A 19,436-nucleotide genomic window follows, 5' to 3' on the forward strand; every position below is an offset into this window, starting at 1 on the left:
CTATTGAATTCAAGACATTTTTATCATCCCCTCAAAAAACTCTAATCGTGTTAGCAGTCACTTCTCATTCACCTCTCACCCCCAGGCAACCATTAATCTACTTTCTGTCTCTATAGATTTGCCTATTTTGGACATTTTATGTAAATGGAATCATATGTGGCCTTTTGAGAATGGCGTCTTTCATTTTGCATAATGTTTTTGAGGTTTATCCATGTTATAGCATGTATCACTATTTCTTTTTGTTGCTGAATAATATTCCACTGTATGGATACACTGCATTTTGTTTATCTGTTCATCAGCTGATAGACATTTGGGTTGTTGGTTCCTTCTGCTTTTACGTAGCATTTTTCAAAGAAAAATAAATGGAAGATACAGTTGCTGATGAATTCACTGCTTTGTCTGTAGGCTTAGACAGATTGTTCATTTAGCTTGACAAATGCTGCTTACAAAGAAAAATAGGCGAGTCTTAGCATAGGAATTCATGCATTTCCGGCATCAGATAAAAGAATCAGCAAGATGTGGCATTTTCAAGGCTTGATTTCTCTCTTCAGTCCATTCTTTCTACGGCTTTAGGTTTCTTGTATTATCATTCAGCTGAACATCTTTATTTCTTGGGATACATCTGAAAAAATATGCTAGCTCAAGTTAAAACAAAAAACCCACAAGCTAGCTGAAGCCCTGGGGGACAGCATGGCCTTTAATCAGCTTGGAATGATTCTCTTACGCTTTTCAACCTGACAAGCTGCTGTCCAGCACACTTGATCATCTATCTAGCTAACGGGTGCTGAAAGAAAAGTTCAAAGATAAGGTTACTGGGAAAATTACATTTCCCCACTCTTTCTGCACTTAGTTTAATGGCAGTTCTAACATGTCAAGAATCTTTATTTTGATTTTAGAGACTGTACAGTATGAGATGTAGCTCACTAAACTTAAAACCTGATATTTGGCATTCAAGTCCCATCCTTGTTGGTTACTAGCTTAGAAATCTGCAAATTTCTCACTTGTAAAAGGGGCATAATAAATAACACATATCTCAAAAGACTCTTTGAGGATTAAGTGATATAGTACATTTTCTGGCACTTGATAGATGCCTATTAAGTGTAAGGCTTTTCCCCCTCTACTTTATATGGTGGTCATGCAGTTTGGATGTGCAGTTTGGATGAGACCATTATGTGAAAGCACCTAGTAGAAAGCCTGAAATGTAGAAGGTATTTAGTGAATGTTAGTTGAATTTGAACCTAAGTTTCCAAAGAATAGAACTCTTTTTTCCAGATTTAGGGGTGTATGTTTATGCGTGTGTGTGTGTGTGTGTGTGTGTGTGTGTGTACGTTTATGTTTATGTGAGATAGAGATGCTGAAACTGTGTCAGTTAGCTTTTGCTGCATTGTAAACCACCCTAAAATTTAGTGGTTAAAAATAGCCATTTTATTTAACTTGATTCATGATTCTGTAAGTTGGCAGTTAGGTTGGACTCAGGTAGGCAGGCAATTCTGGTCTGAGCTGGTTAGCTCTGCTCTGTGGTCAGCTGGTGCAATAACAGCTGTGGATGGCTGATTTATTTGTTGAGACATTTGTCGACTTGGGCCTCTCCACGTAGTATTTCACCATCTAGCAGGCTCAATCAGGTTTATTTATATTATAGTAAAATATACAAGACTTTTTTTTTTTTTTGAGACAGGGTCTTGCTCTGTTACCCAGGCTGGAGTACAGTTGTGCGATCATAGCTCACTGCAGCCTTGACCTCCTGGGCTCAGGTGATCCTCCTGCCTCAGCCTCCCAAATATTTGAGACCACAGGTGCGTGCCACCACACCCAGCTAATTTTTTTAAAAAATTATTATTTGTAGAGACCAGGTCTTGCTATGTTGCCCAGGCTGGTCTTGAACTCCTGGGCTCAAGCAGTCTTCCCACCTTGGCCTCCAAAGTGGTGGGATTATAAGCATGAGCCACCATGCCCAGCCTACACAAGAATTTTTAAGTCTCTTCTTGCTGTACATTTGCTATTGTCTCAATGCCCAAAGCAGGTTAGATAGCCAGGCCCAGAGTCATTGTGAGAGGGAGTAAGGTAAGGATGAAGATACCAAGAGGAAATTGTTGTGGCCATTTTTAAAAACAATTTATCTTAGGTACTAATTGTGATAGGAATGCAAATCTGTTTACTGAGAATTATTGTCAGTCTATAAAATCAGACTTAGTACAGGTGCTGCAATGTAATGACAGTGTTATTCACAATAGGAATACTGCTGTCTTCTTCATATAAACTTAACATGTCAGTAAAGCACTCTCACACATGAAGAAAGAACCATTATGGTGGAGGCATTTATTTTCTGGAATCACTAAATACAAGGATCAGCTAATTATTTTTGAATGTCTGCTGTTTCTTGCCAGTTAAGGTGGCTTCCCCTATCAGTCAGTTCATTCAGTTTTTCACTTTAGTTCCATAAAATATTTCATCTGCATCTCTAGACGATATCTTTATTACAGTTTGAGTTACCTCTTCCATCTGTTAAACCACCAACGACAAAAAATCCAAAGAATCAGAGATACTCTTGTCACTAAAATATTTCTTAACTATTTTTCACTTTGGTCTTTGCTTTATGCCTGTACACATCTAGTTGTAGCATGTTTTAGATTAGAGGCATCCAGTATCATAATCCTACTAGAGATAAGAACTTCTTCTTTTGAATAGTTATTAATAACTGAGCATAAATATGTTTTCATAAAATCCGTCATAAAATCACGGAATTTTTCAAAGCTGCAGGGAACATTAGATATAATCTGGCCCTGTGTCTTCTTTTTGCAGATTGGGAACCTGTGGTTTTACCAAGATCATGTAGTCAGAACCAGAATCTAAATCTTTGAACTGCAGGATAGGGATTACTTTCCATTTTTTTTATTGTGGTAAAATATACATAACATAAAATTTGAGGAGAGGAATTTTTCCGTTCTTCTGTCTCCAAAATCAACTTTAGCTTTTTGGCAATCTGACAAATGTAACATTTTAACTGATCATTTTGCTATAATTAAATTTCTAATACATATGTACATTTTACTTGCAGCTTATATCTGAATATGTGGTTAGATTAAAAAAACTTCTCTTTTTATTTCACTTTAGTTTTTGGAACTTCGAATTCTAATAAATGTCAGGTATAATCAGGTCCCTGGTATTGATATCAGAAGGTAAAAGCAAATACATTTTAGATAGACTTTCTTATTTGTGGATTTTCATTGTTGAAAGAGACAAAGAACAGTTGGTGTTTTAACTCCAAAAATTAGAAATTTTTAAGTGGGTTGGTAAGAAAGAAGAACTCAAATATGAGGCAAGCAGATGTTCTCACTTTTTCATCTGAACAGTGACAGAAATTAGACAAATAATTATATTCTCACTTAACAGACATTTCTTTGATTTTTATGACATGGTTTAGAATTAGACCACAGAAATGTTATCTTTAGTGTTTCATCATCCTTGGTTTAAAGATTCAATTTCTTAAGTCCACCTGTATTGCAACTGAAAGTAATTAATGAAGAACCATAGAAATATATTGTTTTATTGTTGGATATAATACATTTTAAAAAAGAATGACGCCCTTATGGTTTTTGTAAATTCCATTGGAGAAAAAGTTTTAAATTACCTGTTATTTCTGTCCAGAAGTCGCCATTTTTATTGATAAACTCAGTTTAGTCATTTATCTGTGCATATATAAAAATGAATGGACGGATGGATAAACAGACGTGAATGACAGAAATAATGAGACAAGAGAGGTTGGTGCGTGATATATGCAGCTTACTCTCAAATTTTAAGTGTGTATTTCCTAAGAAAGAAGATACCCTCTTTTGTTTGTATTTCCTACAAAGGAGTTGCTCTTTTTTGTTACCACAATAAAGTGGTCAAAGACTGATTTTTCCTTTTTATTTCTTGAGACTGTGTCTCACTCTGTCTCCCAGGCTGGAGTGCAGTTGCATGATCATGGCTCTAACATCATACCTAGAGCACACAAAACAAAACACCATATACTTGCTGATTGGTCCTAGCAAATAATGTATTTAATTCTTAATTAGTGAGGAGAAAACAGTGTAGTAGGAAACCATTGGCAGTGTGTGGATATGGGCAGATACAGGATTGGCTGCTGTTGAGCTTAGCAATGGTGATAGTGAGAAAAATGACAAATGTTCTGAGAGGTAGGGCGGCTGGCCTGAAACTGGACTAGGAAGTGTCATGAAATAAGTAAGATTGCATAGACCAAGGGTGCCTGGAGAGAAACACTTGCTGTTCTTTATCTTCTAGATACCTTCTCATCTGCTTCTTAAGGTGCTGAACCTTCTGGTTGTTTTTCCTGATTACTGTAGGAAAGGGCCGTATAAACCCCTATGTTCATGGAAAGCAATGAAAAATACTTCCTGTATTTCCCTGTATTAGAATACTAATCAGAGGCACAAAGATACTTCAACCTTTGAAACAGGTACATTCAGCTAGCTTGATTTTTAAATCATGCCAGGTAAAATTATTCTTTCTGCTCTTGTTACTAATAACTAATAGCTGCTGTATTCTGCTCTCTTAACGGTTACTGCTACTGTGTAACTGCTGATGCTTTTCTCCAGGATGGTTTGAGGCCCCATCTAAGTCCCCTTTTACCAGTCTTCCCTGACCACACAGCATGCAAGAACTGGGCACATATAATTCTTTTAATCAATTCTATTTATTTTATACCTGTTCAATACTAACTTCTTTTTTTTTTTTTTTTTTTTTTTTTGAGACAGAGTCTCGCTCTGTCACCCAGGCTGGAGTGCAGTGGCGCAATCTCAGCTAACTGCAAGCTCTGCCTCCCGGGTTCACGCCATTCTCCTGCCTCAGCCTCCCGAGTAGTTGGGACTACAGGCGCCCGCCACCACGCCCGGCTAATTTTTTGTATTTTTAATAGAGATGGGGTTTCATCGTATTAGCCAGGATGGTCTCGATCTCCTGGCCTCGTGATCTGCCCACCTCGGCCTCCCAAAGTGCTGGGATTACAGGCGTGAGCCACCGCGCCCGACCCAGTACTAACTTCTTTAAAAAATGTTCATGAGGAGTTAATAAAATCACGAATAGTCCTACTACCAGAGATAAACCCTGTTAACATTTTGGGTATTTTCCCCTAGTTTTTTTTTTTCCTTTATGTATGATTTTATAGAGTCAAAATCATACTGTATATGTAATACTGTATCCTATTTTTTCCCATAAGTTTATTTTGTAAGCCATATGTAGATAGTATTTTTAAAGTTACATAATATTTCATAGAGTGGATGAATTGTGATTTATGTTTTCTTTTTCATGTATGTTTTTCTCATTATTCCAGTTAGATTATGAGATTATCAAAGAAAGTCACCCTACTGTATCATCCCCTCTTCCTACTTAAATGCCTATAGAGAATATTGTATGTGATAGATGCTAAATATTTTTGCTTGCTTCTGTCTCATTCTAAATATTACAGGAGCTGTTTGCTATAGGAGACTCCAAATGTATTATTTGCAGATTATCAGAATCATTGCATCACCCAAATCTTCCATTTAGAAAAAGGGACCCCAGGGAAATTTCTGAATGTATTTTAGGGGAAATCTTAACTCCTCTGGAATTCCATGAGAATTTTTTGGACAAGGATTTATGCATTTTTTGTAGTTTCACTAGATTCTTGAAGGAGTCCTTTATCTAACAGAAATATCCACTGATCCAGAGATTGTAGCCCATCTGGAGATATGTCTATTTATTAAACTTACCTAAAATTTAGAATGTTTCTTTTCATTTTTCATTTTTCTTTGTTTTCAGGAAGGGATGAGACCATGCAGCCTGCGAAACCATCCTTTCTTGAATATTTTGAACAAAAAGAAAAGGAAAACCAGATCAACAGCTTTGGCAAGAGTGTACCTGGTCCACTGAAAAATTCTTCAGATTGGAAAATACCACAGGATGGAGACTACGAGTTTGTAAGTAGTGCTGGAAGTAAATGGTTATGTCTTCAGGGGAAGTTATTTGAAATATCACACATTAGTGCCCAAGCATTTTCTTGTGCATTTTGAGTCTCCTAAACCATCCCTGACAGTGTCTACTGAGCTGAAGGACAGTATTTTGACTGATGTTTGAGCAGTTCTCTGGTCCCTGATTAGTGGCATCTTTTTCGCTTTCGAAGTCCATATTCACTTTTTATTTTTGTCCAGTTAGAAATTGTTCATGGTGAGAGAAGTATTCAATCATCAAATGAAATTGCAACTGTCTTTAATAGTTTATTTGGGGTTTTGATTTTATATTTAAGAATTAGATTGGAGGGCAATTGACACTGTTTTGTGGTGTCCTTGTTGTTTTGCTAACTATTCTCCTAATTTTAACCCTGCTGAAAGGATTATTCTCAGTTTTTTTCAGAGGATGAATGTATAATCCAGTTTCATATGAAAAACTGGATGTGTTTTCCTTTCTCTACTGTGGAACATTTTCCCTCAACCATAGACACTTATTAATGTTCATAGGCATTTAAGGAGTAGAGCAATAAAAATTTTGGGAAAAAGTAAGCTAAGGAGTCTGCATTTTCTTCTTGACTATTACTAGAACAGATTTTTCTCTTCAGGAGCTTTTTATTTTTACATTCTAAAATTCTGAAGTTTGATCCTCCATCTGTCATAATTCTGTTGTTTATAAAAGAACTTAGATTGGGCATTGGGCTTGAATTCTGGTAGGCCTGTCTAGTTCTGGCTTTCCACTATACTACTGACTGGCCTAGAGGAAATGACGCCATTCTTCCATAACTTAATTTCTACTTTTATAAAATGGCAGGAATATCACAGTTTATACAACTAATGGTAGAGATCCTTTGAGGGCCAGAATAACTCATCTGAGGTAAATTAACTGATTAGTCACTGAACCCATGATAGAACCCAGGTTCATTTGTTATATTACCTGTTTGTTCATTTACTTACTTATCCAGTTTTTTTTTTTTTTTTTTTTTTTTTTTTCTGAATGTCATGCGTTTGACACTATTCTAGGGATGTGGTCATTAACAGAACAGCCAAAAACCCATCCCTCATGGAGGTTTCATTCTAGGCGAAGGAAAATAAGTATTTAGTGTGTTAAATGATAGCAACTATTGTAAAAAATATAAAGCAAAAGGGAGGTTAGGAGACAGAAAGATGTGTGTGTGTGTGTGTGTGTGTGTAGTTTTTTAAAAATAAGAGTAGTCAAGGAAGTTCTCTTTGGTAAGAAGATGAGGATATGAACTATGTGAATATCTAGAGGAGAGATTTTTAGGCAGCAGGAATAGCAGATGCAAAGATCCTGAGGCAGGGACTTGGCTGGTGTGTTTACAGAACAACGAAGAAACAGTATGTTTTGGAATGGCATCAATAGGATGTGCAGCAGGAAATGATATCAGAGATATAATGGAGAGTGAGATAATGCAGGGCTTTTTGTGTAATAAAAAGGACTTTATCTTTTACTCTTGAGTGGAATGAAAGACCATTGGAAGGGATGACTTGACCTTATTTATATTTAAAAGGTATTATTCTAGTTGCTATATTAATACATTATAGGAGAACTGTAGCGTTTCTGAACACAGGTGCAGTGTTTTTATTTACTGTTCAAAGGTGGCAAATTATGGGGCACATCTGCTACTATTCTCCTCTTCTAGGCCTTTGGCACCCATCTGTTCCACTGAATCAGGGTTCAGCTTCAGAATCCTTCTTAACACAGCACACCAGGCTGCCACTGCTAATCAGAGTAGACTTACGAAATTTGAATTATTGTGCGTCTATTCCATGTTGCCTGTATAGTTGTCTTCAACATGTATATAAGGACAGATTTCTCAGTTTAGCCAGTCTTCAGGCAAAGATGTTTAACTACTGGGTACCAAATCACATCATTATTGTGATAGAATGCTTGAGAATCCTCAAATCTGTAGTACTTCTAAGCTTAGTTTCCTTGTTTTTAAATGTTTTAGAAGTTAGCGATTTTGGCTAGGCGCGGTGGCTCACGCCTGTAATCCCAGCACTTTGGGAGGCCGAGGCGGGTCGATCACCTTAGGTCAGGAGTTCGAGGCTAGCCTGACCAACACAGAGAAACCCCGTCTCTACTAACAATACAAAAAAATCAGCCAGTGTGGTGGTGCATGCCTGTAATCGCAGCTACTCGGGAGGCTGAGGCAGGAGAATCGCTTGAACCCAGCAGGTGGAGGTTGTGGTGAGCCGAGATCATGCCATTGCACTCCAGCCTGGGCAACAAGAGTGAAACTCTGTCTCAAAAAAAAAAAAAAAAAAAAAAAAAAAAAGAAGTTAGCAATTTTGAAAACCCAGTCACTTTAATCCTTTTTAATTTTAAAAAATATTGTTTATGATATTTTTAGGATACATGTAATATTTTAGTACCTGTTCATAATGTGTAGTGATCAAATCAGAGTAATTGGGATATCTGTTACCTCAGACGTTTTTCTTTGTGTTGGGAACATTATAAATCTTCAGCCGTTTTGAAGTATACAATAAATTATTCACTATAATTTTCCTACTGTACCATCAAATACTAGAACTTATTCCTTCTCTCTGACATATTTTTGTACCCCTTAACCAACTTCTCTTCATCCCTCTTTCACCTCTTTCCTAGCCACTGCTAACTGTCATTCTACACTCTGTCTCCATAGGATCCACTTTTTTAGCTCCCACATGAGTGAGAACATGTAATATTTGTCTTTCTGTCTCTGTCTTATTGTAGCTAACATAATGACCTCCAGTAATATCCATGTTGCAATAAAAGAAGCGACAACATTTCTTTCTCTTTTCTGGCGGATAATATTCCATTGTGTGTATACCACATCTTCTTTATCCATTTATCCATTGATGGACACTTAGGTTGATTCCATATCGTGGCTATTGTGAATAGTGTTGCAATAAATAGGAGAGTTTAGATATCTTGTTGATATATTGATTTCCTTTCTTTTGGATATATGCCCAGCAGTGGGATTGCTGGATCATATAGTAGACCTATTTTAATTTTTTAAGGAACCTCTATACTGTTTTTTATAATCGTTTTATTACTTTAAATTCTTACCAATGGCGTATGAACATTCCCCTTTCTCCACATCTTCACCAGCATTTGTTATTTCCTGTCTTATTGATAATAGCCATTCTAACTAGGGTGAGGTGATATCTCTCTCTCTTTTTTTTTTTTTTTTTTAAGAGACAGGGTCTTGCTTATTCTCCCAGGCTGGAGTGCAGTGGTCCGATCATAGCTCACTACAGCTTCAAACTCCTGGCCTGTAGTAATCCTCCCACCTCAGCCTTCTGAGTACCTAGGACTACAGGTATGGATCACCACGCCTGGCTAATTTTTAAATTTTTTCCAAAGATGAGATCTGGAAATGTTGCCCCAGCTCATCTGGAACACCTGGCCTCAAATAATCCTCCTGCCCGGGCCTCCCAGAATGCTAGGATTACAGATATGAACCACTGTACCAGCTCTTTGTGGTTTCAATTTGCATTTTCCTAATGATTAGTGATATTGAGATTTTTTCATATGCCTGTTGCCCATTTGTATGTCTTTTGAGAAATGTCTATTCAGGCCTTTTGCCCAACTTTAATTCTAATCATTATTCTTGGATCAGTAGTTTTAACGTGTAAAGAATTGATTTCTCTTTGCCACAGTTTTCTCATACTAAGATCATTGGCAGGAAACTTGTTTTGGTGGGCAAGCTACTTATACGGAGGAGCTTTAGGAGGTCTTTAGAGAGAGTACTTTTTATTTTGGAAGTAGATGACTTCCAGGGGGAGTGGACCCATGGTGCACAGTGACCTGGTTAGCACATTGCATGACTTGTATTACTCCTGAGACTTTCTTCTAAATCTGAGGTCATAAACTGGCAGCAACCAGCTCACAGACCTTTCTGTGTGTCCTATACGGTGTTTAAATTTTTAATTTTTAAAAATTAGTTGCTTATGTTAAAAACTTATGAGATTTTACACAAAATGTTGGATCTCCAGCTTATTTTGAAAATGTGAAAGTTCTGGCTACAGTAGACCTACATTATTGGTTAATGGTTGTCTGGAGCTGAGTGGCAGCTGCCCTGTTTAGGTATGACCTCTCTAATTCTTCACACTATTTGACCTACTTTACTCATTTGTATTAACTGTCTGACCTGTCTGACACTTAGGGGCATTTGATATTGGGACTCTTGCACTAAATTGTTTGGATTTATATATGCTTGAGCCAGCCTATTCTGATATATGACATTCTACTCTATTTGTACCTTCAGAATGTTAAGATAATTTACTTAATAAAAGTCTCTTACAAAAAAATTTCAAACTAAGCAATAAAAGAAAATTGAGATGAGAGATACATGAGCTGCTCTCCCAACAAAGATCAAATGAAAACTGTCTTCATAGTTGATATTCTTGTTACATAGCTTTTACCTTGATCCTAAAGCAAGCATTTGAAATAATAGTCTAGAACAGTGGTTCTCAAAGTGGTCCCAGACCAGCAGTGTTAGCATCACCTAGAGACTGTTAGAAAGACAGTTATTCAGGCCTTACCCCGGGCGGACTGAATAGGAATATCTGGGGACAGCACCCATTGATTGGTGTTTTAACCTGTCCTCCTGGTGACTCTTACCCACTAAAGTTGTTCTAAAAGGTTTGTAGAGTAGTATATCTTCATATACATTTCTTGTTTTCTTTTCTATTAGGTACTACAGAAATTCAGAGATAAGGATGTATTTCTATTTTATTAACATTGTATGATTTTTAAATTTCCTTGTTATTCCCCTTTTGAGTCTCCTATACTCTTACTGGAGGTGCCAAAGAAGCACATAAAATATGGAAAATGTATGTTTGTAAGTGACATCTGGCAAATAAAGAGCTAGTCCTTTGAGTGAAGAAAGTTCTGAATAATCTCCTGAAAGCTTAACGAAGGATATGTGTCAGACTTGCTAACATGTTTCCCTCACAGTTGCTTTTTTTTTTTTTTTTGAGATGGAGTCTCACTCTGTTGCCCAGGCTGGAGTGCAGTGGTGACATGATCTCAGCTCACTGCAACCTCCGCCTCCCGGGTTCAAGCACTTCTCTGCCTCAGCCTCCTGAGTATCTGGGATTACAGGTGCCTGCCACCACACCCAGCTAATTTTTGTATTTTTAGTAGAGACAGGGTTTCACCATCTTGGCCAGGCTGATCTTGAACACCTGACCTTGTGATCCACTCGCTTTGGCCTCCCAAAGTGCTGGGAGTACAGGCGTGAGCCACCGGGCCCAGCCTCCTTCACAATCTCTTACAGACTTTCTGATTTCTAGGCAGATAGTATTTAATTATGAAAAAAGATAATTCTGTTTCCTCCTATGAAGAGAATTGCTGCTTTCCAATGACCTTTTTGCCCAAAATGGCAAATAGGAAGTAATTTAATCAGGAGTAGCCGAATTTTATACTGACAAAAACTTCATATTTTCATCTGAAACTGAATATTTGTCTCATTTCTAAAAGTGAATTGCCTGTTTGCCAAGTTGAGAAACCCCTCCAAAAATTTCTAATAATGTTTAAGATACGTAGTGATTAAAATATAAAAGGTGCTTAAAAATGCAGGTCTCTAAAACTGATATTTCGTATTCTATTAGCAGATCACTTTTTTGGAAAAAAATGTAATATTTTGTGAGAATTCAGACCTTCCCATTTTGCCATTCATAAAGCCACAAACAGCTGTAAACTTAAATCCAATTTGGCTTATGAATCTTCCAAAAACGCACTGTAATATTTTAGTTTAAGATGACCCGGGCTGGGTGCAGTGGCTCATACCTGTAATCCCAGCACTTTGGGAGGCCAAGGTGGAAGGTTTGCTTGAGCTCAGGAGTTCGAGACCAGCCTGGCACATAGTGAGACCCCATCTCTATTACAAAAATAAAAAAAAGATGGCCCAAGTGCCAACAGTGGTGAACAAAACAGACCAGGCCCATGTTCTCATGGAGTTTACAGTGAAGGAAATAGACATTAAGCCAGTACCCTAGTAGGTATCAGTTCAGGTAATAATAGCGAATTTTTTTTTTTTTAAAGCACAGTTAAGAGATATTGTGAGAAAAGGCCTGTGGAGAGACAGGACATTCAGCTGAGACATCAGTGAAGAGGGGAAGCAAGTCACAGGAAGGTAGGGGAAACAAGTACAGAGACTGTGAGACAAGACATAGACTATGTGTAAGGAAGGAAAGGAGTCCATTGTGGCTGGAGCCGACTGACACATGGGATAGCAGTTTAAATGTAAATGCATCAGTAATCACAGTAAATGTGAGTGCACTAAAATCTCCTATTAGAAGAGAAAGAGTCTGGATAAAAATAACAGTCAAATTCCGGCTAAATGCTGTTTATAAGAGATGTAACGAAAAGAAAATACAACCGAAAAGTTTAAAACAGAGGAATGGAAAAAGATACACTAGGCAAATACTAAAAGAAAGTAGGTGAAACAATATTGATATCAAATGAGGCCAAGCATGGTGGCTCATGCCTATAATCCCAGCACTTTGGGAGGCCGAGACAGGTGGACCACGTGAGGTCAGGAGTTTGAGACCAGCCTGGCCAACATGGTGAAACCCCATCTCTACTAAAAGTACAAAAAATTAGTTGGACGTGGTGGCAGATGCACCTGTAGTCCCAGCTACTCAGGCGGCTGAGGCAGAAGAATTGCTGGAACCCAGGAGGCGGAGGTTGCAGTGAGCCGAGATCGTGCCACTGCACTCCAGCCTGGGTGACACAGCAAGACTTCATCTCAAAAAAAAAAAAAAAAAATCAGATGAAATAGAATTTAAGACAAAAGAATGTTACCTGGGAAGGATATGTTTTATACTGTTAAAAGGTATACTTTATCTAGAAGATGTAAGTCATGCACCTATATGAAACATACATGTTTATCCCAAACTGATAGAAATAGAAGGAGCAATGAGAATACTGCAATTATAGTTTCAAGAAGTTAATCAAGAAGACTTAAATATTCTTCTCTCCAAAATTGACATTTCAGTTAGACAAAAAACTAACGCAATTAACAACATTGATAAAACAGAATATAGACAAAATTTCTAATATATATGAAACTTTAAAAACATAGAATATTCATAAAACAACTATTTTATTCTTTTTTTTTACCTTTATTTCAGGTTCAGGGGTACATGTGCAGGTTTGTTACACAGGTGAATTGTGTGTCATGGGGGTTTGGTGTACAGATTATTTCATCACCCAGGTAATAAGCATAGTACCCCATAGGTAGTTTTTCGATCCTCACCCTCCTCCCACCCTCTGCCCTCAAGGAAGCCCTGATTTCTATTGTTCTGTTCTTTGTGTCCATGTGTGCTCAGTGTTGAGCTCCTACTTACAAGTGAGAACATGCTGTATTTGGTTTTCTGTCCTTGTGTTAGTTTGCTTGGGATAATGGCCTCCAGCTCATCCATGTTGCTGCAAAGGATGTGATCTTGCTCGTTTCTGTGGCTGTGTAGTATACCATGTCAACATGTACCACATTTTCTTTATCCAGTCTGTCATTGATGGGCATTTAGGTTAATTTCATGTTTTTGCTATTGTGAATAGTACTGCAGCAAACACAACACATGCATGTGTCTTTATGGTAGAACAATTTCTGTGCCTTTGGGTATATACTCAATAATGGGACTGCTAGGTTGAACGGTAATTCTCTTTTAAGTTCTTTGAGAAATCGACACACGGCTTTCCACCATGATTGAACTAATTTACATTCCCACCAGCAGTGTATAAGTAATCCCATTTCTTTGCAACCTCGCCAGCATCTGTTATTTTTGATTTTCTAATAATAGCCATTCTGACTGGTATGAGATAGTATCTCATTGTGGTTTTGATTTGCATTTTTCTAATGGTTAGTGATGTTGAGTATTTTTTTCACATGCTTATTGACCATGCGTATGTCTTCTTTTGAGAAGTGTCTGTTCATGTCCTTTCCCCATTTTTAATGAGGTCGTTTGCTTTTTACTTGTTAATTTGTTTAAGTTCCTTACAGATTCTGAATATTAGATCTTTCTTGGATGCATAGTTTGCAGAAATTTTCTCCCATTTTGTAGGTTGTCTGTTCACTCTGTTGAAAGTTTATTTTGCTGTTCAGAAGCTCTTTAGTTTAATTAGAACCTATTTGCCAATTTTAATTTCTGTTACAATTGCTTTTGTTGCCTTCATCATGAAATCTTCGCCAGGTCCTATATCCAGAATGGTGTTTTCTAGGTTATCTTCTAGGGTTTTTATAGTTTTAGGTTTTACATTTAAGTCTTTAATTCATTTTGAGTTGATTTTTGTATACGGTTTAAGGAGGGGGGTCCAGTTTCAGTCTTTTGCATATGGCTAGCCAGTTATCTCAGGATCATTTATTGAATAAGGAGTCCTTTCTCCATTGCTTGTGTTTGTCAACTTTGAGTTACTATGTTTTTTTGTTTTTTGTTTTGAGACAGAGTCTTGCTCTGTTGCCCAGGCTGGAGTAATGCAGTGGCGTGATCTCAACTCACTGCAATCTCTGCCTCCTGGGTTCAAGTGATTCTCCTGCCTCAGCCTCCTGAATAGCTGAGATTACAGGCACCTGCTACTACACCTGGCTAATTTTTGTATTTTTAGTAGAGATGGGGTTTCACCATGTTGGCCAGGCTGGTCTCGATCTCCTGACTTTGGGTGATCTACCCACCTCGGCCTTTCAAAGTGCTGGGATTACAGGTGTGAGCCACCATGCCCAGCCAATGTTTGAAAGGGTTAAAAAAGAAATCAGGCCACATTACCTGACTATAATGCAATAAAATTAGAAATTAACATTAAGAAAGTAGTCAAAGCCACTTTATCCCACCTGGAGATATAAAAATATATTCCTAAATCTTACTTTAAAGATAAAATAAAATATAAATTATAAACAAGTTAGAAATGAATAATAAGAATTATACAAAATTCAAATCCCTGTAATTCAGAACCTGTGGGAGGCAGTAAACAATGGCACTTAGAAGAAGATTTATAGCCTTAAGTGAATTTTCTTTTTAGAATACAAGAAAGATTATAAATAAGTTAAAAATAGGATAAAGATAAAAGCAGAATTTAATGAAAATAGAAAACAAACCAAAAAGTTGATTGGTAAAAACCAACAGCAAGATATTTGAAAGGACCTGATATTTGGTAGATCTGATCAAGTTAAAAAGGAAGAGTGTACCAATAAACTGCAGTAGGGGAAAGGCGAGAGACAGTTACTAGAAACAGAATATGGCAGTGTGATTAGAGATTATTATTTATAATTTTATATTATTAAATTTGAAAACTTAGATAAATAGATGTTTAAACATTATGCCATATTTACTTCCCATGTGGAAGTGTAAATGCATAAAAATATGCAAGATACTTTTGAACAAGAAGAACAAGGTTGATCTTATTCTTTCAGAGACCAAAACATACCACAAAACCACAATAATGAAAGCACTGTGATATTGGCATAAGAATAGAACATAGGCCAGGTGTGGTGGTTCACCCTGTAATCCCAGCACTTTGGGAGGTTAAGGTGGGAGGATCACTTGAACCCATGAATTTGAGATCAGCCTAAGTATCATAGTGAGATCCCCATCTCTACAAAAAAAAGAAAAAAAAAATTAGCTGGGCTTGGTGGTGTATGCCTATAATCTCAGCTACTTGAGAGGCTGAGGTGGGAGGATCTCTTGAGCCCAGGAGTTCGAGGCTGCAGTGAGCTAGGATTGCACCACTGTATACTACCCTGAGTGACAGAGTGAGACCCCATGTCTTAAAACAACAACAACAACAAAAGATCAATGTTAAAGAGTAGGATTAAGAAACGTACCTATGTATGTATATGTGTGTGTGTATATATAATATAGATAAATTTTTAAAAATATATACACCTTTGTTGGATACATAGTTTACATTATATATGAGTGTATTATATAATGATAAAATACAAAATAATGCAAACTGTAAAATTTGTGTAAATTTAATAAAACACAAATCATGCTACCATTTCTATGTATATGCACACATACAGCTGCATAGATAAAAAAAGACAGGATCTAAAAATAACTTGAAAGTCATTACCTGTGGAGAGAACTTTAGTTTTAGCTGTCTTTACACAGAGAGAGAATATATTACTATATCAATATATTACTTGCTTAACTTAAAATAAATAAATAGAGCAAGATACATTTTTAAACTTTCAATTGAGATTTTTCCCTGGTTTTAGTCTAAATAAAGTTAACCAGGTTATATATATACAGATTAAGAGAACCACAATACTTTTCAGTCAGTTATCAGCTTTGCAAGTATTGTTGATTATTAGCTTTCAGTGTCCTTAGGTTTTAGAGTAAATTTCCTATTTATTCAAATGAAGTTGCTTTCAGATTTCTTATGACTTCTTCTATAAAAAGAGTTGATAGTAACTGGCCCTCACATATTAATTCAATCTATATTTATTGAGGTTCTCTGTGTGTACTATGTGTGAATAGATAAGACTGCGAGATCTTTTACAGCCTTCACTTTATCTTACCCGTCTTTGTATTCCTAACACCTAGCAATTGCCCAGCTTAGAGTTAGCACACCATTTCAAATTAAACTCAGACATAGTCTCTGAATTCATTCATTATTTTATTCAACTACTAGTTGAATTAAACTCAAATATAGTCATTACGCTTAGAGAGTTTATGATGTAGCAGAAAATAATCAAATGATTTTGATACATTATACTAATGATAGCTTACATTTATTGAAAATGTACTATGTGCCAGGCATTACATATGTTACTTCACTCTCAGAACCATCCCATGAGGTAGGAATGTTGTTATTGCCATTTTAGGGGTAAAAAAACTGAGGCTTAATAGGAAGAATAAGTTCAAGAGATCTATTGTACAACATGGTAACTAGTTAATAAACAATGTATTGTATTTTGAAAATCACTGAGAGAGCAGATTTTAATTAAGTGTTCTCACCACAAAGAAATTGTAAGTATGTGAGGTAGCACACATGTAAATTAGCTCGATTGAGCCATTTCACAATGTATGTACATACAGTATATCCTTATGAGGTTCATTTTATGAGGTTTCAGTTACCCACTGCAGTCTGAAAATATTAAATGGAAACTTCTAGAAATAAACAGTTTCTAAGTTTTAAGTAGCATGCCATTCTGAGTAACATGATGCAATCTTGTGCCACGGCGCATCATCCCGCCTGGGACATGAATCATCCCTTTGTCCAGCATATCTGTGCAGTACACGGTACCCACTCCTAGTCACTTAGGAGCCAATTTGGTTATCAGATCACCTTTTGAGGTATAACAGTGCTTGTGTTCAGGGAACCCTTATTTTGCTTAATAATGTCCCCAGCGTGCGAGAGTAGCGATGCTGGCAATTCCAGCTTGCCAAAGAGAAGATGTAAAGTGCTTCTTTTAAGAGAAGAGGTGAAAGTTCTTGACCAAAAATAAGGGGGGTAAAACCATATGCTGAGGTTGCTAAGATCTGTGGTAAGAACGAATCATCCATCCATGAAATTGTGAACAAATGTGAATCTTCCATCCACGAATTGTTGTTGTAATTGTTCTATTTTATTATTAGTTATTGATAAATTCTTAACTGTAACAACTTTATAAATTAAACTTCATTATAGGTATTTACGTATGGGAAAAAGCTGAATGTATAGGATTCGTTACCATCCACAGTTTCAGGCATCCACTGGGGTTTTCAGAATGTATCTCCTGTGGATAAGGGAGGGACTACTGTATTTCAAAACATCATGTTGTATACAATAAATATGTACAAACTGTATTTGTCAATTAAAAGAAAACCCTGAGACTAAAAGGGAGGTGGTTGACTACAGTTATACAGACAGTTAGTGGCACAGTGAGGATTTTAACCAAAGCAGTTTGGCTCCAGAGCCCATCCTCTTAACTGTCTGTACTGTGTGGCATTTTTCTAGACTATTCTGGTAAGTTCTATCCATAAAGTACATAAAGAAGGGGCTGTAGGAGCCCAAAAGAGAGAGCAAGAACCCCAGGGAAGGCACCAGTAAGTGTCATTGGAAGTGTGTTTTGAAAGATGAAGTGTGTCTGTGGAGATACTAAGGAGTGTGGCATGGGTCCAGGAAGTACTGAGTAATTGAGCTGGAGCATTACCAGTGTGGATGTGTGCAAAAGGGGAGGAAGGGAGCGAAGGAGAGAACTTCAGGTGAAGTAAATTAATGCCCAATGTACCCTTTTTTGCTGGAAATATTTAGTACTCTTTTAGGTTTTTTCCTTGGTATATCAGAGAAATTAAAAATAGAGTCCTAATGCAGCGCAGAGAGCTCATATCCATCTGAAGTTGTGTGATAATGGGTCCATCAGGATATAAAACCACCAAACTGTTAATTCAAAATTAATTTGATAAAAGTAACAGAACCTGAACAAAATTGATTGTTTGAATTCCCTGGATAGTTATAAGCCATTCAGTTGGCTTTTTGTGGTAAGGAAGGATAAATTTTAGCCCTGAGTTTTTCCCAGGAGGCCGATAACAACCTATGATTCCATGAAACTTTATCTTAACCATTCTCTCCTAGATCAGGGCTCCAAATCTGATTGTAAGTTGAGATTTCTTTGGGTTTTTACAAAGAAGCTTTACTGAATTGTCAGAACATAGTCAGTTACTCATTTATTATTAGGTTGTACTTTTTGCTTTTGGCTGCACATGTTAGAAATCAGACACTTGCTGGGAGGCAAGAATTATTACTACCTTATTTATAATTAGAAATCATGATTGATATGGTAGAAGAAATGCTTTATTTGCCTATGCTTAAGTTAATACTGTCAAGAATGCATCTTGATGTTTCCTGGGAACTCAGTTATCTACAATTTGAAACTTTATCTGCCATTTCATAGAGACAAAAATAACTCTCCCAAAACATTTTGTGAAATTATTGTTCATTTATTTCAAAGTGACTCTAAAAGTTAGTGCATATTCTTAAATTTACCAGCCTTTAATGGTAAGGTAAAATTTAATGTCCCATTACTCAGTTACAACAATCATCAAGTCAACTATTCTTGTTTTATTTAATCCTTCACCTCCACTATTCACCCACACTGCTTGATTGTTTTGAAGCAAATCCCAGGCATATCTCATTTCTAAATATTTCATATGTATTTATAAAATATTATTGACCTTTTAAAAAATATAATTATAATACCTTTATCATACTTTTACAAATTAGGAGTAATAAATTTCCTTAATGCCAAAAAATGCCTTGTTACTGTTTAGTCTCCTGGATTTATATATATTTTTTAGCTTGTTTGAATTAGGATCCAAATGAGATTTATAGGAAGTTGGTTGATGTGTCTCTTAAGCCACTTTTTAACTTAAAGCCCTTCCTTTCTGCTACCCCTGCTCGTGTACTCTGAGATACTGTTGGAGAAACCCAGTTGTTATCCCATATAGTTTCAACCTTCA

At 36.6% G+C, this 19,436-nt stretch overlaps 1 protein-coding gene across 2 annotated transcripts in view; it reads left to right on the plus strand.

The window, feature by feature from the left end:
• The window catches only part of STK4 (serine/threonine kinase 4), a 113,437-nt gene that overhangs the window by 52,658 nt on the left and 41,343 nt on the right, over positions 1-19,436 (plus strand). For both annotated transcript variants that reach the window (XM_004062218.5, XM_055373052.2), the window contains exon 10: positions 5,800-5,957. In XM_004062218.5, coding sequence (XP_004062266.1) covers positions 5,800-5,957 — 158 coding nt within the window. The remainder of the gene's footprint in view (positions 1-5,799; positions 5,958-19,436) is intronic.

This window comes from Gorilla gorilla, chromosome 21 (genome assembly GCF_029281585.2).
Source record: "Gorilla gorilla gorilla isolate KB3781 chromosome 21, NHGRI_mGorGor1-v2.1_pri, whole genome shotgun sequence".
NCBI lineage: Eukaryota > Metazoa > Chordata > Mammalia > Primates > Hominidae > Gorilla > Gorilla gorilla.